This window comes from Dendrobates tinctorius, unplaced genomic scaffold (genome assembly GCF_039654945.1).
Source record: "Dendrobates tinctorius isolate UK_male_01 unplaced genomic scaffold, ASM3965494v1 ptg000091l, whole genome shotgun sequence".
Taxonomy (NCBI): Eukaryota; Metazoa; Chordata; class Amphibia; order Anura; family Dendrobatidae; genus Dendrobates; species Dendrobates tinctorius.
In genome coordinates this window covers 12,225,551-12,251,542 of record NW_027361759.1, presented here as the reverse complement: position 1 = coordinate 12,251,542, position 25,992 = coordinate 12,225,551, and the positions used below count along the sequence as shown (strand labels likewise).

Below are 25,992 nucleotides of genomic sequence, written 5' to 3'. Positions count from 1 at the left end.
AATTTTACAACACGCGGAACGGTATAAAAAAAAAATCCGGAATTGCTGGTTTTTGTTCATTCTGTCTCCCAAAAATCGGAATAGAAAGCAATCAAAAAATGTCATGTGCCCGAAAATGGTACCAATAGAAACATCAGCTCATCCCACAATAAACAAGCCATCACATGACTTTTTGTGGGCCGAAATATTAAAAAATTATATCTCTCAAAATATGGTGACGCAAAAACTATATTTTGCAATAAAAATGTGTGACAGCAGCCAAACATAAAAACCCAATATAAATCTGGTATCATTGTAATCGCACTGACCCGAAGAACAAAGTTGCCTAATCGCTTATGCCACACGAGGAACGGCATAAAAAATAAATAAAACCAATTCTTCACATGCTGTTCATTTTTTCATTCTGCCTCCCCAAGATCGCAGTAAGGCTTAACACACAATTTATCCTGCTCTCTGCGCTGAGCGCTTACATCGGGGTTTCCGTGTAAATCTCTGAAATACGTGATTCAGACAGAACCTCTGGCTGAAGATTCCCAATAATGAGGCAGCATGGAGGCACTGTGGATGCTATCTGGCCTGTGATCCGGCAGTGTCCTTCTTTTTAGGGTTGCATAAAAGGACCGTCGACCACAGTTTTGTGCCCTTCTGAAAAAAAGGACACAGTGGAACAGAGACCAGATGGAGTCCAGAGTAACTCTGCTGCCTCACGATAGTGAATGGATCCTCGGGGGGTTTCATCTGAATTGTGTCACTCAGAGATTTAGATGGAAACTCCAAAGTAAGTGGTCAGCTTAGATCGCCGGATAAATATGATCCCAAACATTATGGAAAATGTTCCCAATAAAAGCTTCCACTAAATCCACAAAAAAGCAAGTCCCCACTGAGATCTGTCATCTGTTAACGGAAATATAGGGGGTGTCCACGTTACTGGCAGCACAAAGGCTCTGGAAAAGCGAAATGGCTCCTCACCCGCCAAAAGAAATTTAGCAAATTCTCCGCTCCCAAATCCAAATGCCCCCCCCTTCCTTCTGAGCCCCAGTGTACTTAAACCACATATAGCGCCCACGTGTTTGGCATTTCTGTAGTGATGCAAGCCGCCTAATTTACAGGTGTGTATCTAAAGAAGCATGAGCTGGGCATAATGTACTGATCACTACAGCGTACTGATCACTACAACAGCAGATTGCAGTTTTCACTCAGCAACATCCACTGCTGCCTGTTTCTGGAAAACACCCATGGAGTAAAATTCATCACTACATCTGTAGGAAATTCACAAAAGGTCTTAATTTCCAAAATGGGGTCACTTGAGGGGGGATTTTGCTTTTCTAGCACTTAGGAGGCAAATAGCGCTCTGTCCGTCCCGAGTCTGTTCGTATGGCAAAGTAGTACTGTACAGCCACCTATAGGGTATTTCTCCATTCAGTAGAAATTGTTGGACAAATTCTGGTGCCATTTTTTCCCATTTCCCAGTGGGAAAATGTAAGGCTGTGTGCCCATGTAGCATTTTTTAAGCGTTTCCGCGTCGATTTTAAATGCGCGATTCTGCCGCGGAAACGCTTAAGAAAAGCATTCCTAATAGAAAACGCACATGTTTTGCCAATGGTGCGTCTTTTACGGCTGCAGAATCGCTTAGCGGTAAAAAACGCAGCATGTTCATTAATTTTGTGGAATCGCCCGCGATTCCGCATACCATCAATTGTATGGGCAAAAACGCTTAGAAAAATGCTTGACAAACGCTTAAAAAAAAAAGCGTCTCAAAAACTGCATGTGTTTTCCCGGGAGCAGGGTGTGCGATTCTGCTCAGGAATATTCTGCTTGAGAATCGCTACGTGGGCACATAGCCTAATAACGGGGCTAACACACAATCTTGGTTGTCAAAGTGTAAATTATTTTTTCTTCACTGCCCACTGGTATAAAAGTCTGTGACACACCTGTGGTGTCAATATAATCACTGCACCTCTAGATGAATTCATTGAGAGGTTTAATTGGTAAAATTTGGTCACTTATGGGGGATTCTGCTGTTCTGGCACCTCAGGGGGCTCTTGTCAGACATGACACCCTCAAACATGTGCAGCAAAATCTGCACTGTAATATGGTGCTACTTCCCTTCTGAGCTTTGCACTGTGCCTCAAAAGTTGTTTTTGACCACATATGGGGTAACGGTGAACTCGAGAAATTGCACAACAATTTTTCCCTTTTGCCCTTGTGAAAATACAAAATTTGTAGCTTAAAAAAAATGATTTTTGTGCGAAAAATGTGTTTTTGATTTTTTTTTTTTTAATTCTCACCGCTTAACGTAATAAACTTCTGTGAAGCACCTGAGGGTTCAAGGTGCTCAATACACATCTAGATAAGGTCCCAAAGCGGTCTAGTTTCCAAAATGGTGTCACTTGTGGGGGTTCCCACGGTTTAGGCACATCAGGGGCTCTCCAAACGCGACATGGCGTCCGCTAATTATTCCATCAAATTTTGCATTCAAAAAGTCAAATGGCGCTCCTCTTCCAAGCCCTGCTGTGCACCCAAACAGTAGTATTCCCCCACATATGGGGTATCGGCATACTCAGGAGAAATTGCACAACAAATTGTATGGAGTAATTTGTCCTGATATTTTTGGGTATTATATGTCAACAAAAATAAATTATGTTTCCAAAATTGTGCTGATGTAAAGTAGACATGTAGGAAATGTTATTTATGTAGGAAATGTTATTTATTAACTATTTTGTGCGATATGACGCTTTGATTTAAAAGCATAAAAATTTAAATTTTGAAAATTGAGAAATTTTCGACAAAGCGTTCCAGAGTTATTACCTCATAAAGTGACAGTTGTCAGAATTGTAAAAATTGTTCTGGTCATGAAGGCGAAAACAGGCTTTTTCTCAAAGGGGTTAATACCTTTTCAGGAAATGAAAAACTCTCAAGTCAAAACTTAAAAATTTGTTGCCTATGAATGGCTTAACAAAAAAGCCCTGTGTAAACATAGCCTTATATTGTCTGTGCTGCCAGCTATATTTAGGCAATAATGTATAAGGTCACGTTCACACGTTCAGTATTTGGTGAGTTTTTTACATCAGTATTTGTAAGCCAAAACCAGGAGTGGGTGAGAAATACAGAACTGGGGACTTGTTTATATTATACTTTTCCTCAAATTGCTCCACTCCTGGTTTTGGCTTACAAATACCGATGGAAAATACTGACCAAATACTGACTGTGTGCATGATGCCCGATAGAAACACATGCACCGTTTTTGCATTTTCTACCCACTGCTGGCGTTGGCTTACAAATACTGATGTAAAAAACTCACCAATTACTCAACATTTGCACACGGCCTAAGGGTGACTTGCATTTTCTGTCCACTAAGACAATTAACAGATTTGCTCTTTCGGATTTTGAAATTCGATATTTTGGTAACCCTCTTTAGTTACTAAAGCTTCCTTCTTTCTTCTTTGACTTTCTTTTCTTGGCTTCAGTTGACTGCTGACTTTTTTTTTTTTTTTTAACGCTTATCACACCTGTACAATGTTTAGAAGTGTCACATCACTTGAAATATTAAATCCTTAACCAATTCCGTTTCTTTGCTGGTATGTTCAGGAAAATTATATCCTCCCTCTTGTAAGCCAGACATGCAGCAATACAATAAGATTAGATAAGGCTTCTCCAAGGACTTCTGACAGCTGAAAGTAGGACTTGTTCTTTTTCTTCTTAAGTGCTTTATGTCTGCTTAATGCTTCACTTTTGGAATTTGCTGACTGCCTTGTTTCAATTGCTTTATTTCCCGTACTGTGATTATTTACAAGAGTGCTCGCTGGAACATGTTTGACTACTCGGGAAAGTATGTTTTCTGTAAATCTTCTGTATTCTTACGCCCTCACTTTAGAAAACTATAGCTGAAAATGTCTGTTTTAGGTTGGATTCTTGGATTGTAAAAAAAACTGCTTATAATTTCTGCAATGAAAAGTTCTCCATCTTTCTAATATTCCTTTGCTGTTTATTTCTTCACCATTCTGACAACAATTTGTTTTTTTGCCTGACAACGTTGTGCCGTCCATGTTTTTAAATAATGGATTAAAAAATTTTTTTTTAGACTGCTATTTTCTCGCTGGATCCTTCTTTCCTATTACATTTCTTCACTATATTTCAAGCCGTCTGTTCCATGGCAGAAAATTGAAACAGCTGTAAAATCCAAATGGACATCAGGTTTCTGCAGGCAGAGGTTTTTTTAAGAGGCCAAAATGACCTGTTGTCCAGTGGAAACTGCTTCAGTGGAGAATTTCAGCTCAGTATGACTAGAGAAACCAAGTACAGGCGCTCGGTGTACCCTTGGTGTGGCCAAACATTTAAGTCCACCTTCTCGCCTACTGTTTTCCCTCTCTGCCCCGCCCCATTCCTTGATTGACAGCTCTGGATTTGTAGAGCCAGAGAAGGGTGGAGATAAATGGAAAACAAGTAGGTGGGAAGGTGTAGATAAATGTTTGGCCACACCAAGGGTGCCCCAGGCATATGTACTTGATTTGAACAGTCATTCTGTGCTGACAGAATCCATTTTATGAAACATGCCTGTTTTTTAAGGCATTTTTAGTTTCCTGAAGTGGTTTTTGAAAATGTTTTTTTTTTTTCCCTGAAGCCTTTTTTTTTTTGCATCTTTTTGATTGGATAGTGCATAGTTTGGATCAAATGCCACTTCAAACAAGTGATATGCACTTTTTTAGTTTCCACCCACATTTTTCAAAACCTAAAGCAGAAAAAGCACTCAAAAGACTGAGAGTGTGAATAGCAAAGAAAATTAACATTGGAATAAAAGAAATAGCCTTTCACACATTTATTAAGCAATTTATGAGGCTTTTTTAAGCAGACCCCTTTAAAAATATCAAAAATTATGTGTGCACATGCCCTAGTTTGTTTTGTGTGTATCTAATCCTTTGATTTGCGTGAGCGGCGCAAATCAATTTGTTGAGTCTTTCCTCCCTACCAAAAAAGCATATCAGCAGCTGGTCTGATGAAATATCAAATAAACTTTCAGAATATGGCACACAAAAAACAACAGAAGTTTTTAATTTTTTTTCTCATGTCGGTTTAAGGAAAAAAGTAATAGATCATGGAAAAAATCTATAAACATTTTGTATTGTTGTATTGCATAAGAAACAACAAAAAGATCAAATTGCAAAATTGATGTTTATTTTTTTTTACCATTCTCCCAGAAAAAGTTAATAAAGCGTTATCAATAAATTATATGGACAGCAAAATGGTGGTGTTCAAATATAAACGTCAAGTCCATGTTAAAATCACAGAGAAATTAAAACAAAACAGAAAAAAAGTTATGAGACAAAGATTAACCGCTTCCCGACCGCCCACTGTAGATAAACGTTGGCGCTTGCTGGGCTTTGTGCAGCGCCGACGTTTATCTACTGTCGGCGGTTTTGTGCCCCCCGGGACCCCCACATACCTTATAACGCGGGGATCCCGGTGCACAATGCATGCTGGGACCCCCAACGTCATCGAGACCTGATTGGTTCAGGTTCTGATGACGTCAGCGTCACAGCAGCCAATGGGAGCGATCGCTGGGAAAGCTGCTTGTTTCCCGGCGATCTCACTCATTGTAACGCGGCTTCTCCTCTGATCTCACACTGACAGATGATCAGAGGTGAAGCAGCGTTACTGTGTGATTAGATCGCTGCCTGGCACAGCTGATCGCTGCCTGGCACAGCTGTGCCAGGCAGCGATCTTGTCACACAGTAACGCTGATTCACCTCTGATCATCTGTCATTGTGCGATCAGAGGAGAAGCTGCGTTATTATGTGCCAGGCAGCGATCTTGTCACATAGTAACGCTGCTTCACCTCTGATCATCTGTCAGTGTGAGATCAGAGGAGAAGTGGCGTTACAATGAGTCAGATCGCAGGGCAGCAATCTTGTCACAAAAAGAAAAAAAGTAAAGAAAAAAAAGCAGGTACACAGGTTAGGGCTAGGGCTGGGATTAAAGTTATGGGTGTGTTGGTGTTAGGTTTGTGGTTAGGGTTATGGTTAGGGCTGAGATTAGGGTTAGGGGTGTGTTGGGGTTAGGGTTGGAATTAGAATTGGGGGTTTCCACTGTTTAGGTACATCAGGGGCTCTGTAAATGCAATATGACGCCCGCAGACCATACAATCAAAGTCTGCATTTCAGAACGTCACTACTTCCCTTCCGAGCCCCTCCGTGTGCCCAAACAGTAGTTTTCTCCCACATATAGGGTACCAACGTACTCAGGACAAATTGGACAACAACTTTTGGGGTCCAATTTCTCCTGTTACCCTTAGGAAAATAAAAATTGGAGGCTAAAAGATCATTTTTGTGGAAAAAAAATGATTTTTTTTATATTCACGGCTCTACATTATAAACTTTAGTGAAACACTTGGGGGTTCAAAGTGCTCACCACACATCTAGATAAGTCCCTTGGGGGGGTCTAATTTCCAAAATGGGGTCACTTGTGGGGGGTTTCCACTGTTTAGGTACATCAGGGGCTCTGCAAATGCGACATGACACCCGCAGACCATTCCATCAAAGTCTGCATTCCAGAACATCACTACTTCCCTTCCGAGCCCCACCGTGTGCCCATACAGTAGTTTTCTTCCACATATGGGGTACCAGTGTACTCAGAACAAATTGGACAACAACTTTTGGGGTCCAATTTCTCCTGTTACCCTTGTGAAAATAGGAAATTGGGGGCTAAAAGATCATTTTATGGAAAAAAAATGATTTTTTATTTTCATGTCTCTACGTTATAAACTTCTGTGAAGCACTTGGGGGTTCAAAGTGTTCACGACACATCTAGATAAGTTCTTTAAAGGGTCTAGTTTCCAAAATGGGGTCACTTGTGGGGGGTTTCCACTGTTTAGGTACATCAGGGGCTCTCCAAATGCGACATGGCATCCGATCTCAATTCCAGCCAATTCTGCATTGAAAAAGTCAAACGGCACTCCTTCCGTTCTGAGCTCTGCCGTGTGCTCAAACAGTGGTTTAGCCCCACATACGGGGTATTGGCGTATTCTGGAGAAATTGCACAAAAAATTTTGTGGTTCATTTTCTCTTTTTACACTTGTGAAAATAAAAAAAAAATGGTTTTGAAGTAAAATGTTTGTGAAAAAAAGTTAAATGTTTATTTTTTCCTTCCATATTCCATTCATTCATGTGAAGCACCTGAAGGGTTAATAAACTTCTTGAATGTGGTTTTGAGTACATTGAGAGGTGCAGTTTTTAGAATGGTGTCACTTTTGGGTATTTTCTGTCATATTGACCACCCAAACTCACTTCAAATGTGAGGTGGTCCCCCAAAAAATGGTGTTGTAAATTTTGTTGCAAAAATGAGAAATCGCTGGTCAACTTTTAACCCTTATAACTTCCTAAAAAAAAAAATTATGTTTCCAAAATTGTGCAGATGTAAAGTAGACATGTGGGAAATGTTATTTATTAACTATTTTGTGCGATATCACTCTCTGATTTAACCCCTTACCTACAATTGACGTAATATTCCGTCCATGTGACCATGGACCTAATTACCATGGACGGAATATTACGTCATCGCGATCAGCGGCGCCCACGTGGTGAGCGCCGCTGATCGCGGCCGAGTGTCAGCTAATTATCATAGCTGACACCCGGCACAATGTGTCAGGGGCGGTCACGGACCGCCCCCGACACGTTAACCCCTTGCACACCGCGATCAAACGCGATCGCGGTGTACCGGGGGTTAAAGGGAAGCATCGGCAGGGAGGGGGCTCCCTCCGTGCTTCCCTGAGCCCCCCACGGCAGCGCAATGTGCAGCGCTGCTGCGGGGGGCTCTTTCCCTACAGGCCCCCGGATCCAAGATGGCGACGGGGGCCTGCAGGGAGCTGACTTCCTCACTGCCTGCAAAGCGCAGGCATGAGGAAGTCTGCAGCAGTGCCTGTGACAGATCGCTGATCTGTCACAGTGATCTGTGATGTGACAGATCAGCGATCTGTCACAGGACAGTGATGTCCCACCTGGGACAAGGTAATAAAGTAAAAAAAAAAAAAAAAAGTGTTAAAAATAATTAAAAAAAAATCGCTAAATAAATCAGTAAAAAAAAAAAAAATATTCCCCAATAAATCCATTTTTTCAAAATAAAAAAAAACAAAAACAATAAAAGTACACATATTTGGTATCGCCGCGTCCGTAATGACCTGCCCTATAAAACTGTCCCATTAGTTAACCCCTTTAGCGAACCCCTTAAAAAATAAAAATAAAAAACGAAGCAAAAAATAATGATTTATTATCATACCACCGAACAAAAAGTGCAATAACGCGCGATCAAAAAGACGCATATAAATATGCATGGTACCGCTGAAAACGTCATCTTGTCCCGCAAAAAACGATCCACCATACAGCATCATCCGCAAAAAAATAAAAAAGTTATAGCTCGCAGAATAAAGCGATACAAAAATAATTATTTTTTATATAAAATAGTTTTCATTGCAAAAAACCGACAAAACATAAAAAAACGACCTAAATGAGGTATCGCTGTAATCGTACCGACCCGAAGAATAAAACCGCTTTATCAATTTTACCGCACGCGGAACGGTGTAAACGCACCCCCCCAAAAGAAATTCATGAAACGCTGGTTTTTGTTCATTCTGCGTCCCAAAAATCGGAATAAAAAGCGATCAAAAAATGTCACGTGCCCGAAAATGGTACCAATAAAAACGTCAACTCGTCCCGCAAAAAATAAGACCTCACATGACTCGGTGGGTCAAAATACGGAAAAATTATAGCTCACAATATGTGGTGATGCAAAAACTATTTTTACAATAAAAAGCGTCTTTTAGCGTGCGACAGCCGCCAAACATAAAAACCGCCATAAATCGTAAATCAAACCCCCCGTTATCACCCCCTTAGTTAGGGAAAAATAATAAAACTAAAAGAAAATGTATTTATTTCCATTTTCCCGCTAGGGTTAGGGCTAGGGTTAGGGTTAGGGCTAGGGTTAGGGCTAGGGCTCAGATTAGGGTTAGGGGTGTGTTGAGGTTCGGGTTGGAGTTATAATTGGGGGTTTCCACTGTTTGGGCACATCAGGTGCTCTCCAAAGGCAACATGGCGTCTGATCTCAATTCCAGCCAATTCTGCGTTGAAAAAGTCAAATCGTGCTCCTTCCCTTCCAAGCTCTGCCATGTGCCCAAACAGTGTTTTAACCCCACATGTAGGGTATCAGCATACTCAGGACAAATTACAAAACAACTTTTGGGGTCCAATTTCTCCTGTTACCCTTAGGAAAATAAAAAATTGGGGGCAAAAATATAATTTTGCGGAAAAAAATGTTTTTTTTATTTTCACGCCCAGGCGTTATAAACTTCTGTGAAGCACTTGGGGGTTCAAAGTGCTCTCCACACATCTAGATAAGCTCGGTGGGGGGTCTAGTTTCCAAAATGGGGTCACTTGTGGGGAGTTTCAATAGTTTAGGTACATTAGGGGCTCTCCAAACGCATATGACACCCGCATACCAATCCATCAAAGTCTGCATTCCAAAACGTCACTACTTCCCTTCCGAGCCCCGACGTGTGCCCATACAGTAGTTTTCTCCCACATATGAGGTATCAGCGTACTCAGGACAAATTGGACAACAACTTTTGGGGTCCAATTTCTCCTGTTACCCTTGGGAAAATAAAAAAATGGGGACTAAAAGATGATGTTTGTGGAAAAAATACGATATTTTTATTTTCACGCCCGGTCGTTATAAACTTCTGTGAAGCACTGGGGGGTTCAAAGTGCTCACCACACATCTAGATAAGTTCATTAGGGGGTCTAGTTTCCAAAATGGGGTCACTTGTGGGGGGTTTCCACTGTTTAGGTACATCAGGGGCTCTCCAAACGCAACATGACACCCGCAGACCATTCCATCAAAGTCTGCATTCCAAAACGTCACTACTTCCCTTCCGAGCCCCGACGTGTGCCCATACAGTAGTTTTCTCCCACATATGAGGTATCAGCGTACTCAGGACAAATTGGACAACAACTTTTGGGGTCCAATTTCTCCTGTTACCCTTGGGAAAATAAAAAAATGGGGACTAAAAGATGATGTTTGTTGAAAAAATACGATATTTTTATTTTCACGCCCGGTCGTTATAAACTTCTGTGAAGCACTGGGGGGTTCAAAGTGCTCACCACACATCTAGATAAGTTCATTAGGGGGTCTAGTTTCCAAAATGGTGTCATTTGTGGGGGGTTTCTACTGTTTTGGTACATCAGGGGCTTTCCTAACGCGACATGGTGTCCGATCTCAATTCCAGCCAAAACCGTCAAATGGCGCTGCTTCCCTTCCGAGCTCTGCCATACGCCCAAATAGTGGTTTACCCCCACATGTGGGGTATCAGCGTACTCAGGATAAATTGCACAATATCTTTTAGGGTCCTGTTACTTTTGGAAAAATAAGAATTGAGGGTGAAAAGATCATTTTTGTGGAAAAAATATGATTTTTTAATTGTACTGCTGTACGTTATAAACTTCTGTGAAGCCCTTGGGGGGGGGTTCAAAGTTCTCACCACACATCTAGATAAGTTCCTTGGGGGGTCTAGATTCCAAAATGGTGTCATTTGTGGGGGGTTTCCACTGTTTTGGTACATCAGGGGTTTTCCAATCGCGACATGGTGTCCGATCTCAATTCTAGCCAAAAACGTCAAATGGCGCTGCTTCCCTTCCGAGCTCTGCTATGCGCCCAAATAGTCATTTACACCCACATATGGGGTATCAGCGTACTCAGGACAAATTGCACAATAACTTTTAGGGTCCTGTTACCCTTGGAAAAATAAAAATTGGGGGTGAAAAGATCATTTTTGTGGAAAAAATATGATTTTTTAATTGTACCGCTGTACGTTATAAACTTCTGTGAAGCCCTTGTGGGTTCAAAGTTCTCACCACATATCTAGATAAGTTCCTTGGGGGGCCTAGTTTCCAAAATGGGGTCACTTGGGGGGGTTTCCACTGTTTAGGTACATCAGGGGCTCGCCAAACGTGACATGGCGTCCGATCTGAATTCCAGCCAATTTTGCATTGAAAAAGTCAAACGGCGCTCCTTCCATTCTGAGCTCTGCCATGCGCCGAAACAGTGGTTCCCCCCCCACATATCAGGTATCAGCGTACTCAGGACAAATTGCACAATAAGTCTTGCAGTCCAATTTCTCCTGTTACCCTTGGTAAAATAAAGAAAATTGAACCTGAAATATTTTTTTTGTGAAAAAAAGTTAAATGTTCATTTTTTTTTTAATATTCAAAAAATTCCTGTGACGCACCTAAAGGGTTAATAAACTTCTTGAATGTGGTTTTAAGCACCTTAAGGGGTGCAGTTTTTAGAATGGTGTCACTTTTGGGTATTTTCTATCATATAGACCCCTCAAAGTGGCTTCAAATGTGAAGTGGTCCCTAAAAATAAAATGGTGTTGCAAAAATGAGAAATCGCTGGTCAATTTTTAACCCTTATAACTTCCTAACAAAAAAAAATTTTGGTTCCAAAACTGTGCTGATGTAAAGTAAACATGTGGGAAATGTTATGTATTAAGTTTTTTGTGTGCCGTATCGCTGTGATTTAAGGGCATAAAAATTCAAAGTTGGAAAATTGCAAAATTTTCAAAATTTTCGCCAAATTTCCGTTTTTTTCACAAATAAACGCAAGTTATTTGAATGTAATTTTACCACTAACATGAAGTACAATATGTCACGAGAAAACAATGTCAGAATCACCGGGATCCATAGAAGCGTTCCAGAGTTATGACCTCATAAAGGTACAGTGGTCAGAATTGTAAAAATTGGCCCGGTAGTTAACGTGCAAACCACCCTTGGTAGTGAAGGGGTTAAGGGCATAAAAATTAAAAGTTTGAAAATTGCAAAATTTTCGCCAATTTTTTTTTTTTTTTTTTTTTTTTAAACAAATAAGCGCAGATCATATCTAAAATTTTTTACCACTATCATGAAGTACAATATGTCATGAGAAAACAGTGTCAGAATCAGTAGGATCCGTTGAAGCGTTCTAGAGTTATGACCTCATAAAGTGACACTGGTCAGAATTGGAAAAATTGGCCCGGTCATGAAGGCAAAAACAGGCTCGGGTGCGAAGGGGTTAAAAATGGCAAATTCCAAAAAATTGGTTGTGGAATGGTAAGGGGTTAAAGTTTTATGCAAATCCAAATAAAGATCTTCTGCCCCTACTGATGGGTCTCTCATATTTTATGTTCTCCAGATCATATCTAAAAATTTTTACCACTATCATGAAGTACAATATGTCATGAGAAAACAGTGTCAGAATCAGTAGGATCCGTTGAAGCGTTCTAGAGTTATGACCTCATAAAGTGACACTGGTCAGAATTGGAAAAATTGGCCCGGTCATGAAGGCAAAAACAGGCTCGGGTGCGAAGGGGTTAAAAATGGCAAATTCCAAAAAATTGGTTGTGGAGTGGTAAGGGGTTAAAGTTTTATGCAAATCCAAATAAAGATCTTCGGCCCCTACTGATGGGTCTCTCATATTTTATGTTCTCCAATGCTGTTTTATATAAATTGCATGCATTTTTATGTATCTCTGGGGAGACTTGCTTTAGAAAGCCTGAATTTCCAAGTGCTTTTTAATTACTGCCATGAAATAGTGTTCTCAATTTTCTAACAAAATCAAAAGGCCATAAAGTGTAACGTTGTAGTTGTGATTAATATTGCTAATGAAGCTAAAAGATGCCTGAACTTTCTCCATATGCAGGTGATGATTCATTTGACAGTTCGCCTCCTTCACAACCCCCACCACCACCCCCGACACGTGCCTGCATCTCAGAACCACCAAAATCCACCGCACCAAGAAGCCGACCGAACTCGGCCTCCGACTTGTTTCTTCTTCCTATGGGTATGATCTTAAATATAAGTAAATGAGGGAAGGAAAAGAAGCTGGTTATATTGAGGACTATTACCATTATTTTCCATTTGATGTATTTTATTGATTCCTATCTGGAATGTCAGATACCATCATGCATTAAATTGAAAAACATTAAGATTTGCATTAAATCTCCACCACTTACAGGCACTTGCCACAAGCCAGCACACTAAGGAGGCCATTATTCTCTGCATTTGTGAATTTCTGATGGCCATTTAGGAAAAGTAAGCAGAAAATTGATTTGTCTGTGGGTCACATAAGCAACATAAGAAACCATTGAAGTGGCACAAATTAAGAACTCCTTTGGCAAAGAGTTCAAAGAAGAGAGATTTAAAATACGTGGGAGTTGTTTACTTGGGAGTAGCTATTGCTTAAAAGAGTTAATCCCATACGGTTTAATGAATGTCAGTGATATTCCTACTGTAAAGAAGCGCAGTCTGTCTACCGTATGACTTGTATGGTGGATATCACAGCTCAGAAGCAGAGAAAGGAGATTTCAACTGGAATTGAATTCTACTCAAATTTTATAACAATACGTATTCTTCAGGTCATGGAAGCTTTGTAAATCGCTCCATAAATTTAGCAAAATGGTGTTGAACAGTAGAGAGCCGGCAAAGGGTTCTTTGAAAAAATAATACTTGCTTCTCATTTCTTCGTGTGGTAAGAAAGTTTAGACTTAACATGAAGATTTGTCCAGTGTTTGAGCGCATGGTAGCGTTAGAAAGGGAGGACCGTTTTGGGGCAGTGAGCAGCGGGAGTGGCTGTAGAGCTCAGCATTGAGGTACTAGTTGGGTTTTTTTTCCTCTGTCTTACGTTTATTATGCTGTGTCATCTCTCCAAACCCCAGATCATAACAAGGGACAATCCACAGAGAATAAATACGCTGTGAATAGAATTTCTCAATAAAATCCACTCGATTTGGCAAATTCAAATCTTGTCCAATCTGCTCCTGTCTACTCAGGAATAAAGTTATGGCCATGCAGTAATTTTCTTTAGATGATTTAATTCAGATGTCTGAGTTTGGTCCAAAACTCTAATCAGAAATGGACACATCTCAAGAGTTTTTTTTTTGTAGACACACGGCCCGTAAAAGAGTGAAAAAATAGCGAAAAATGACCGTCTGAGAGCACGTCATACCAGACTAATAAAGGAATGATTTTTATTTTTGAATCAGTTGTTTTAAATAAAGGTTTAGCTGTACTGGATATTTATAATTCTAGTCCAAGAGTCTGAGATGTGTTTGCATTTACCTGGAGGGGGATTGTAATAGCATTAGGATTATTTTGATATTTGCTAGACTAAACATGTTTCTGTGCCCCCGGCATGAATGCAATAATAAAAAAGCCATTTCCTGGGAGATAATAGTCATCAGATGACTTCATTCTGTGTGGAATATGCCGCATTGAAGGAATCATGTTCAAAGTGCGGATATTCAGATCAGGAAACCTGTAGAATGCCATCAGTGGTCACAGGGGAGTTGTGGGTTCACAGCTCTGATATTGTTGGATCAGTTAGAGCTGATATTTTCCTTTTATATTTCTATAAAATTTATTACCACTGGCTTGGCCAGACCTTTTTAAATAAACCGTATTTATTGGAAGGAGGAAAGTTATGTGACTTTCGATGAATCCCCAATCATTTGAATGATCTTTACTTGCTGCCAGTGAATGAAATCATTACAGGTTTCCAGACTCTGCATAAAAAACATCAGTCTGGTGTTCAGAACAGGAGATCGTTTTTCCAGGACTGAATTAATTGTAAGGCCGGGATCACACATGCGAGGAATACGGCTGAGTTTCGCATGGTAATACCCGGCACTGCTGTCAGCACACGGGAGCAGAGCGTGCGGCTCCATTTATTTCTATGCAGCCCCACGCTCCGCTCCTGAGTGCCGGTGCCAGAGCTTGGTTTTAACCTGCGAGACGCGGCCGTATCTCGCTGTGTGTGATCCCGGCCTAACTGAGTCTCTGTTCACGTGTCCAGTTGTCTTCTGGTTGTAACAGATCCAGTGTTAAGAAAAGAAAAAAACAATTGTATTTTTTACTAATGAAGCAAAAACAGGTATACAGAGTTAATGCAGACTGTCATAAAAACTTGAACAACCATGTTAATGTGCATGCTGTAAAGCTATCTATGTGTACACATGCACAACACTACTAAATATACTGTCAATGCACACTCTGATCGGCTATATATATATATATATATATATATATATATATGCATACATACAGTGGGTAGAATAAGTATTTGATACACTGTCAATTTTGCAAGCTTTCCCACCTTCAAAGAGTAGAGAGATCTGTAATTTTTATCCTAGATACACTTCATCTGTGAGAGCCAGAATTTAAAAATAAAGAACAGAAATTCACATTGTATGATTTTTAAATAATTAAATTGAATTTTATTGCATGAAATAAGTATTTGATCACCTACAAACCAGCAAGAATTCTGGCTCACACAGACCTGTTAGTTTTCCTTTAAGAATTACCTGTACTAATTGCCCCTGTTTGAACTCGTTACCTGTATAAAAGACACCTGTCAACACACAGTCACACTCCAACCTCTCCAACATGGCCAAGACCTAGCGACACCAGGGACAAAATTGTAGACTTGTACAAGGCTGGGATGGACAATAGGCAAGCAGCTTGGTGAGAAGGCAACAACTGCTGGCAAAATTGTTAGAAAGTGGAAGAAACACAAGATGACTGTCAATTTTCCTCTGTCTGGGGCTCCATGCAGGATCTTTCTTTGTGGGATAAGGTTGATTCTGAGAAAGGTCAGGAATCAGCCCAGAACTACACGGGAGGACCTGGTGAATGACCTGAAAAGAACTTGGACCACAGTCTCAAACATTATCGCTAGTAACACAACAAAACCGTCATAGATTAAAATCCTGCAGGACACCCAGGGTACACTGCTCACTCCAGCACATGTCAAGGTACTTTTGAAGTTTTCCAATGACTATCTGGATGATGCATAAGAGGCATGGGAGAAGGTCATGTGGTCAGATGAGAATGAAATAGAACTTTTTGGTGTCAACTCCACTCACCATGTTTGGAGCAAGGAGAAGGATGAATAAATCCCTAAGAACACCGTCCCAACCATGAAGCATTGTGGATGAAATGTTATCCGTTGGGGGTGGTTTTCTGCAAAGGGGACACAGGACGACTGCACTGTATTGAAGGGAGGATGGATGGGGTCATGTATCTGAGATTTTGCCAAGCAACCTCTTTCACTGAGTAAGAGCATTAAAGATGAGTCGTGGTTGAGTATTCCAGCATGACAATGATCTGTAAAAAACAGCCAAGGCAACTAAGGAGTGACTCTGTAAGAAGCATCTCAAAGTCCAGGAGTGGCCTAGCCAGTCTCCAGACCTAAACGGAGTATAAAGTCTTGGAGGGAGCTGAAACTCAATGTTAGCCAGCAACAGCCATGAAACCTAGAAGATCTGTATGAAAAGGAGAGTTGGAAGTGTAATCTGTGACTATTGCTTGGTTTGTACACGTGGTAACTCCTTATCCTTCTCTATTTTGGTTTATTCCCCTACCTTGACACCCCGGTGCATTCCTCTGTTATATGTGAGTGAATATTTTGTATCCCTGGAATTTTCTGTTAACCCTTGTTTGTGTTGCCTTGTTTGTTGGGTTGGTATATTGCAGTGCATAGTAGCGCCACTCTTTCCTGGGTGGGGGAAGAGAACAGACGGAGGGCTAACTTAAAAGATAAGGCAAGGGTGGAGACCCTAGCATCTTCACCTTCAGAAGTATCCTGGGGAGTAGGGCGAGCTAGGGCGCCCCCTAGTGTTAAGGACAGGGATGGAGCCCCTGGTCTCGGGTCACCTGACAGCTGTGTCATGACAATCAGGACCTACAGCAGCTTTACTGATGTGCAAGTCCTGATAGCCTTATCTCCTGCCCAATCAGACTGATCAGTTTGGGGAAGGAGACAGAGCTGTACAGTTTTGTCATTGGGAAGGATGTTGTGTCTACATTCTCAGACAAAGCTGTTTTCACACTATGAGATGTGTGCACTTTTTAGCAAGATATACTTCTTGCTAAAAAATGCATCTTATGTTTAAAAAAAAAAAATGGTAAATGCAGTAATGAAGTTTACTTCGAAATAATATTTTGGTATAAAGCAATTAGACAAAGAGGAGTATTGTGGCAAAAATATAGATAAGCTTTATTTAACATACACCGAATTCCTAGACACCGAATTCCTAGGTGACAGAACAATGAAGTATTTGTGTAAGTACAAAAAAGTATGGGCCCTAATAAGGGAAGGCACAGATGGAAATGATCCACAACTAACAATACATAGGTGTATGATCATATAGAATATATATTTATTTATGGGCGTATGACACACACACCCAGTCTATATATTGTCTCGTTAAATTACCACATCCCTAACATTGCACCCTTACCCATGGTGGACCAGGTAGCAGTCACCAGGACACAAGAACAGAACCCCATCGGGCATTTCACGCCGCGCTGTTCGCAGGAGTTAATCACAGCCTCGGAGCTGTGTGCCGATCTCCGCCCATGAGCCCTGCGCCAATCACAGCGCAGGAACCATGGGCCAGCTGACGTCATCCATAGCCTCTGATTGTTCCTGGGCTGTGATTGGCCCAGGGCTCCTGCGCTCTGATTGGCCCAGGGCTCCTGCGCTCTGATTGGCCCAGGGCTCCTGCGCTCTAATTGGCCCAGGGCTCCTGCACCACCAAAGCACTGAAAGCAGCACCGCGGAGGAAACCAGTAAGAAAGTGAAAGTGTGTGTCTGTATGAGTGTGTGTGTGTGTGTGTGTGTGTGTGTGTGTGTGTCTGTGTAAGGGTGTGTGTATGTCTGTGTAAGGGTGTGTGTGTGTACAGTACACACATGGGAGGCTGCAGTAGGATACTGTCATAATGGGAGGCTGCAGTGGGATACCGGGATGATGGGAGGCTGCAGTGGGATGATGGGAGGCTGCAATACTGTACTGTAGAATGATGGGGGCTGTAATGGAATGATGGGGATGCTGTATTGGGGACTGTAACGGGATGATGAGGGCTGCAATGGGATGATGGGAATATTTGGGGCTGCAAAATGATGGGGCTGCTACGGTAAAGGAACTGCTGTGGGTGATTGTTACGGTAGCGGTACAATGTCCAGAAAGTGTGTGGGAGCCATTTTGCAGCCCTTATGATTTGTGGCCCTGTGTGGGAGTCAGGCAATTACAGTACCGTACCGTAGTGTGTTACTTTGCTTTGTTGTTTGCTTTTCTGCTGAACGGTCTACCGTAAAGTACCGTACAGTAAAAGAAATACCGTAAAGCAATGGTGATATGGTATATTTTTACCCCTAGACATGAGCGCTAAATGAAAGAGCTATTCCGTTGAGTACAAAAAAGGAATCGTGGAAGAATCTTGGGGCAAAAATCTTACTGAATTCTGCAAAGAGAAAATGTTGAGTGTCCGATTGGTCCAAAAATGGCGAGCAGATTACGGTAACCTCAGTCAACAAGTGGACAGCGGAAATGCTAAAAAGCGCAAGGTTGGATCTGGTGGGCAACCATTATATTCCGAGCTGGAAGACCTGATCTGTGAGTGGGTTGCTGACAGGAGAGCAAAGACATTGGTTGTGACTAGGGCTCAGATTCAAGAATTTTCCCTTGCAATGGCACCACAGTTTGAAATTGCCCCTGAAGAATTCAAGGCATCACAACACTAGCTGGATAACTTACTTCAACAATGTGAACTGTCTTTGAGAAGGTCCAACACTCTTTAGGCTGGAAGATGCTGAAATTATTAAACGCGCATTTGCATTCAAGACCTTTGTTGATGACGCTGACTTCTCTAAATACAATCTTTCCAACATGATTGCCATGGATGAAACTGCAGTGTTTAGGGGCCAAGCATCTCAAACAACAATTGAACAGCGAGGTGCCTCCTCAGTGTACGTTCCCTGCTTATGAAAGTGCACGTGTTACCTGTATTTTGGCGATGTGTCTGGATGGCACTAAAGTCCCACCTTTACTCATTTCAAAGGGCAAGAAAGACAAGATTGAACGTGTTTCAGGCATTTATATTCTTGAAACTGAAAAAAAGCCTGGGCCACACAAGCAGTTATAAGGAAGTGGGTCGATTTAATGCTGCCGCTTGTTATGCGAGGGAGCCAAAGAGGAATGCTGATCTGGGATGCAGCCAGCACACACCGCGCCAAAGACATGAAGAACTTCCTTCATGAGAGAAAAATAGATCAAATAATGATTCCTGCAGGAATGACGGCTTATCTCCAGTCTCTTGATATCGCCATTAACAAGCCATTCAAGGACAATTTGCGTGTGGAAATCAATGACTACATTGAAAATAGAATGGAAAGAAATCAACGTGGAAACTTTTTGAAACCTAAACTGCCAGAGATTGTGACTTGGGTGAAGAATTCATGGGAGAAAATCACCGACACTTGCATTGCAAATGCACTACGAGCAGGCTACCTTGACAAGAAGTGCTCATTTAAGGACAGTGCTATTGCTAGACATGAGAGATATGGGCCAATGATTCTGAAAGAAATGGAGTCACAAGAAATTCCACAGAAACTTCAGAGTTTGGATTGTTATGATAATGTTCCAGAAGATGATGACATGGTTGTCATTGAATAAATCTTGTTTTGTGTTATTAAATATTGAGATCAGTAAATGAACCATTGTTCCTTGTTTTACATGTTGTACATGGAAATACCGTAATTATACGGTAGTAACAAGAAATTCTTGATACGATTTACAGTTTATTTGATTCTACTGTTTTGTGATGACTACTGTTCAGCATACCCTGGTATGTTAATAAATGTTAATTTATAGATGTTGTTTTCCTGTAAATATCTGTCTGCAGATAACGATGTCCATCCAATTCAATAGTAATATTCAGAAAGTCTATTTTATTAACCGGTTCCCGACATGTGACACAGCGTATGCGTCATGAAAGTCGGTGCCAATCCGACCTATGACGCATACCCTGTGTCATGAATTCAAAGCCCCCCTGCGGGTCGGGTGATCGGGGTCAATGAAAGGTCACCTGACCCGCAGATACAGGGGGCTTTGTAATTCACCACAGGGGGCGTGGATTCGCCACCACGTGGCTACGATCGCTCTGATTGGCTGTTAAAAGTGAAACAGCCAATCAGAGCGATAGTAATATTTCATCAATGAAAATTGATGAAATACTACAATCCAGCCATAGCCGATGCTGCAGTAGCATCGGACATGGCTGGAGACACCGATTCGACACCCCCCCCCCACGATCGCCCCCCCCCCGCAACAGAATGACAGCGGCGATCTGCCGCCGCTGACATCATCTGCCCCCCCTCCCATTCCCTCAGCTCCCCGCCAGCATCCGATAACCCCCTCACCCACTCTCACCGCCCCCGGCAGCTTCTAAGTCGCTCCCGGTGTCCGGTGGGTCCGGTTCATGGGCGCCGCCATCTTATAAAATGGCGGGCGCATGCGCAGTGCGCCCGCCCGAATCTGCCGGCTGCAGATTCCATTATTTCATTTTGATCACTCTCACAGTGATCAAAATGAAATAAAAAGTAAATGAACCCACCGATTATCATCCCCATAGGTAGGCATAACTAATAAAATAAAGAAAATATTTTTATTTTTTTTTTCCATGAGGGTTAGGGTTGGAAAGAGGGTTAGGGATGGAAAGAGGGTTAGGGTTGGAAAGAGGGTTAGGGTTGGAAAGAGGGTTAGGGTTGGAAAGAGGGTTAGGGTTGGAAAGAGGGTTAGGGTTGGAATTAGGGTTAAGGTTGGAATTAGGGTTAGGATTAGAATTAGGGTTAGGCTTGTGGTTAGTGTTATGGATAGTGCTGGGGTTAGGGGTTTGTTTGGGGTTAGGGTTATGGATAGGGTTGGGATTGGGGTCAGGGATGTGTTGGGGTTAGGACTGTGGTTAGGGATGTGTTGGGGTTAGGGTTGAAGTTAGAATTGTGGGGTTTCCACTGTTTAGGCACATCAGGGGGTCTCCAAACGCGATATGGTGCAACCATTGATTCCAGCCAATTTTGCGTTCAAAAAGTCAAACGGTGATCCCTCCCTTCCAAGCCCCGACGTGTGCCCAAACAGTGGTTTACCCCCACATATGGGGTATCAGCGTACTCAGGAAAAATTGCACAACAACTTTTGGGGACTAATTTCTCCTATTACCCTTGGGAAAATTAAAAAAATTGGGGGCTAAAAAATTATTTTTGTGGAAAAAAAATGTTTTTTTAATTTTCACATCTCTGCATTATAAACTTCTGTGAAGCACTTGGGGGTTGAAAGTGCTCACCATACATCTACATAAGTTCCTTGGAAGGTCTAGTTTCCAAAATGGGGTCACTTGTGGGAGGTTTCCACTGTTTAGGCACATCAGGGGCTCTGCAAACGTAATGACGACCGCAGACTATTCACATCAAAGTCTGCATTTCAAAACGTCACTACTTCCATTCCGAGCCCTGACGTGTGCCCAAACAATGGTCCCTCCCCAGATATTGGGTACCAGCGTACTCAGGACAAACTGGACAACAACTTTTGGGGTCCAATTTATCCTGTTACCATTGTGAAAATAAAAAATTGCGTGCTAAAAATCTTTTTTTTGAGGGGGAAAAAAGATTTTTTATTTTCACGGCTCTGCGTTATAAACTTCTGTGAAGCACTTGGGGGTTCAAGGTGCTCACCACACATCTAGATAAGTTCCTTGGGGGGGTCTAGTTTCCAAAATGGGGTCACTTGTGGGGGGTTTCTACTGTTTAGGCTCACAGGGGCTCAGCAAATGTAACATGACGCCCGCAGACCATTCCATGAAAGTCAGCATTTCAAAATGTCACTACTTCCCTGCTGAGCCCCAACGTGTGCCCAAACAGTGGTTCCCCCCATATATGCGGTACCAGCGTACTCAGGACAAACTGGACAACAACTTTTGGGGTCCAATTTATCCTAGTACCCTTGTGAAAATAAAAAATTGCCAACTAAAAAAATTTTTTTAAGGAAAAAAAATATTTTTTCATTTTCACTGCTCTGCATTATAAACTTCTGTGAATCACCTGGGGGTTCAAAGTGCTCACTATGCATCTAGATAAGTTCCTTAGGGGGTCTAGTTTCCAAAATGGGGTCATTTGTGGGGGAGCTCCAAAGTTTAGGCACACAGGGGCTCTCCAAACACGACATGGTGTCCGCTAACGATTAGAGCTAATTTTCATTTCAAAAAGTCAAATGGCGCTCATTCCCTTCTGCGCCCTGCCGTGCACCCAAACAGTGCCCCCCCCCCCCCCACATATGGGGTACCAGCGTACTCAGGACAATCTGGACAACAACTTTTGTGGTCCAATTTCTCCTGTTACCTTTGTGAAAATAAAAAGGAGCGTGCTAAAAAATCATTTTTGAGGAAAAAAAATGATTTTTTATTTTCACTGCTCTATGTTATAACCTTTTGTGAAGCACTTGGGGGTTCAAAGTGCTCACTACACATCTAGATAAGTTCCTTAAGGGGTCTAGTTTCCAAAATGGTATCACTTGTGGGGGAGCTCCAATGTTTAGGCACACAGGGGCTCTCCAAACGCGACATGGTGTCCGATAACGATTGGAGCTAATTTTCCATTCAAAAAGTCAAATGGCGCTCCTTCCCTTCCGGGCCCTGCCGTGCACCCAAACAGTGGTTTATGACCACATATGAGGTATCGGTGTACTCAGGAGAAATTGCCCAACAAATTTTAGGATCCATTTTATCCTGTTGCCCATGTGAAGATGAAAAAACAGGCTAAAAGATAATTTTTGTGAAAAAAAAGTACTTTTTTTTTTTTTTTTTTTCTACGGATCAATTTGAGAAGCACCTGGGGGTTCAAAGTGATCACTATGCATCTAGATAAGTTCCTTAAGGGGTCTAGTTTCCAAAATGGGGTCACTTGTGGGGGAGCTCCAGTGTTTAGGTGCACAGGGGCTCTCCAAACACGACATGGCAAGCGCTAAATATTCCAGCATATTTTCCATTCAAAAAGTCAAATGGCGCTCCTTCCCTTCTGAGCCCTGCCATGCGCCCAAACAGTGGTTTATGACCACATATGAGGTATCGGTGTACTCAGGGGAAATTGCCCAACAAATTTTAGGATCCATTTTATCCTGTTGCCCATGTGAAAATGAAAAAATTGATGCTGAAAGAAAATTTGTGTTGGAAAATTTAAAATGTCCATTTTTTCCTTCCACGTTGCTTTAGCTGCTGTGAAACACCTGAAGGGTTAATAATCTTCTTGAATGTGGTTTTGAGTAGCTTGAGGGGTTCAGTTTTTAGAATGGTGTCACTTTTGGGTATTTTCTGCCATATAGACCCCTCAAAGTGACTTCAAATGTGAGGTGGTCCCTAAAAAAAATGGTTTTGTAAATTTTGTTGTAAAAATGAGAAATCACTGGTCAACTTTTAACCCTTATAACTTCCTAACAAAAAAATATTTTGCTTCCAAAATTGTGCTGATGTAAAGTAGACATGTGGGAAGTTATTTAGTAACTATTTTGTGTCACATAACTCTCTGGTTTAACAGAATAAAAATTCAAAATTTGAAAATTGCGAAATTTTCACCAAATTTCTGATTTTTTTCACAAATAAACGCAAAAATTATCGACCTAAATTTACCACTAACATGAAGCCCAATATGTCACGAAAAAACAGTCTCAGAATCGCTAGGATGCGTTGAAGCGTTCCAGAGTTATTACCTCATAAAGGGACACTGGTCAGAATTGCAAAAAATGGCCAGGTCATTAAGGTCAAAATAGGCTGGGTCATGAAGGGGTTAATATTGTAATAAAAAGTCAATTTAATTTTAAGATTTGTCTTTAAGTTGGTCAATGAATTGCTCCAGTTCAGTTACAGTATTCTGCCATATTATCAATAAGTCATCAATATACCTTAACCAGTTCTGCACATAATAAGCGGCCTGTGCTGACACACAACCACCGTTACCATTACACTTAGCGATGCACCAGCCAGCGATCCTGACAACGGTATGGATCGCTGGTGCATCGCTAAGTGGTCGCTAGTGAGCTGCCACACAGCAGATCTCATCAGCGACATAGCAGGGGTCGGGGGTCGCTACTTACCTGTCAGACGCGGCGATCCTGACGTCCTCCTGGCCGTGTTGCTCGTCGGTGCCACAGGAAGCCCAGCAGGAAGCGCCCGACGAGAAATGGTCCAGGACCTTCTCGCGCGATCAGCGATAACCAGCGGGGGAGCCGGTCGGAGGTAAGTATCACATGTAGCGATATCGCTAGCAATATCGCTGCTACGTCACAAAACCAGTGATGTTACAGCGATATTGCTAGCGATATCGCTATGTGTAACGGGGGCTTTACTGTACTAAAGAAACCAATCTAAGAAGATGTCTTAATAATTACATTGCTTTTGAAGTCTATTAATCTTACCTTCTTAAACCTTTGTTGACAAAATTCTTATTTTGGCAATTTATTTAGAAGCACCTTTACCACCTACACGTAGAGCACCAAATGATGTCAAGCTAAATCGACTTTCCCAAGAATATGATCAGTTGCCATCATGCTCAGGTAATGTATAGGTGCTTTGCGAGTACGTTGAATATGTGAGTTTTCCTGGGTGTGGAATTTCCACTATTAAAAGGAGTTGGAGCAGGAACGACGTTTTCCACAGGATAGCTACAGGACAGATACATTTATGGTCCCTGAGACCATTTCTAATGGCCACAACTCTGATCTCATGTCCCCTGTTTAATTGGAGCTGTGGTTTAAGGGGTTGTCTGGTCCAAATCGATAAGTTTGCAGTCACTCTGTGTGATTGCAGACTTATGAATTCCCCCGTACATGCACTGTTCACAGCAGAGATTCGCCAGTTTCTGATCCAGGAACGGAGGGTATGTATGAGTTATACATACTCCCAGCTAGTGTCCGTGCCATGTCACTAGACGAGGCACGGCCTCGCTCAATACAAGCCGTGAGTATGTATAAGGCCGGGATCACACTAGCGTGTGTGATGCGAGAAACTCGCACGAGTCTCTCGCATCCACACTCGTCACATTAATGGAGACTTCCACTAGCTGCTAATTTGTTGCACATTTATGTTTCTCCATTTAAAATTAATTTTCTCTGTTTGTATCTACAAATTGTTCCTCAAAATGCAGCCCTCATATTCCCAAGTCAATGGAAAAATTAAAAAACGTACATCTTCTTCAAGAGGACGTGTCCGCTAAAGGCAGGAGTGTAAAGTCCCTTTAATCATTATTACATTCATACCTTGCTTGCAGTATTTTGTTGGGACATTTCTGAGAAATCTATCCTTGAAGTTTTAAATAAAAGTAGGTTGGGCACTGCATTTCCAGGTCTGCTGTTCTCATTCCCTTTTCCCTGCCCATTGCTGCCCTCTGGTCTTTATTTGACAGGTCATTTTCCTCTGATCTTTGACTGACAGTAACCTGTCAGTCAAAGATCAGAGGTGAACAGCGGCAGGGGAAAAGGGAAAGAACACAGCAGAGCTGGAAGTGCAGTGTCCCAATGCAATACTACAAGCGCAAGTTATCAATGTAATAAGCATTAAAGATGCGTTACACTCCTGCCTTTAGTCGTGGGTCAGTCAAATTTTCTCCTGCTTGGTCCGGTTTAAGAAGGGGAGAAAAAAAACAAATGTGCTAAATCAAAAATTTGCAAAGAGTTAAAGCCACCTAGTTGCAGAAAAGTGGCTACTATCGGGAATGCTGGTTCCTACAGTCCGGCTAGCATGGTACAGAAAGTACAAAATGAAAAGCAATCGGCAACAACTGGAAATGTGGTCATGTTTTTTTTCTCAGTACAATTAATGAATGATTGAGTAGACAATTGCTTATTTTTTGTCTTTTTTATAAACATTGTAATTATTTTTCAAATACTGCAGATAAGCGTCAAAATAATTTATGTTGACGTACGGGAAACAAACTTGTGATGAGAGATGCGCACACATCACAGAAAAATGATAATGCACTGATTGCTTTGGAAAAATGTCATTGAAATGACAAAGTTGTCTCCGTGGCCTTAGTTCCCCCCTCCTGTAGGCATGTTTCCTTTCTCTTTTCGCTTCATCACTTCAGAAAAATTTG

The 25,992-nt window shown here is 41.7% G+C and overlaps 1 protein-coding gene across 1 annotated transcript in view; it reads left to right on the top strand.

Annotated features, from left to right (window-relative positions):
- The window catches only part of CBLB (Cbl proto-oncogene B), a 306,980-nt gene that overhangs the window by 279,065 nt on the left and 1,923 nt on the right, over nt 1–25,992 (top strand). The window contains exons 15-16 of the mRNA XM_073586244.1: nt 12,721–12,861; nt 24,365–24,454. Of these exons, the coding sequence (XP_073442345.1) occupies nt 12,721–12,861; nt 24,365–24,454 (231 nt within the window). The remainder of the gene's footprint in view (nt 1–12,720; nt 12,862–24,364; nt 24,455–25,992) is intronic.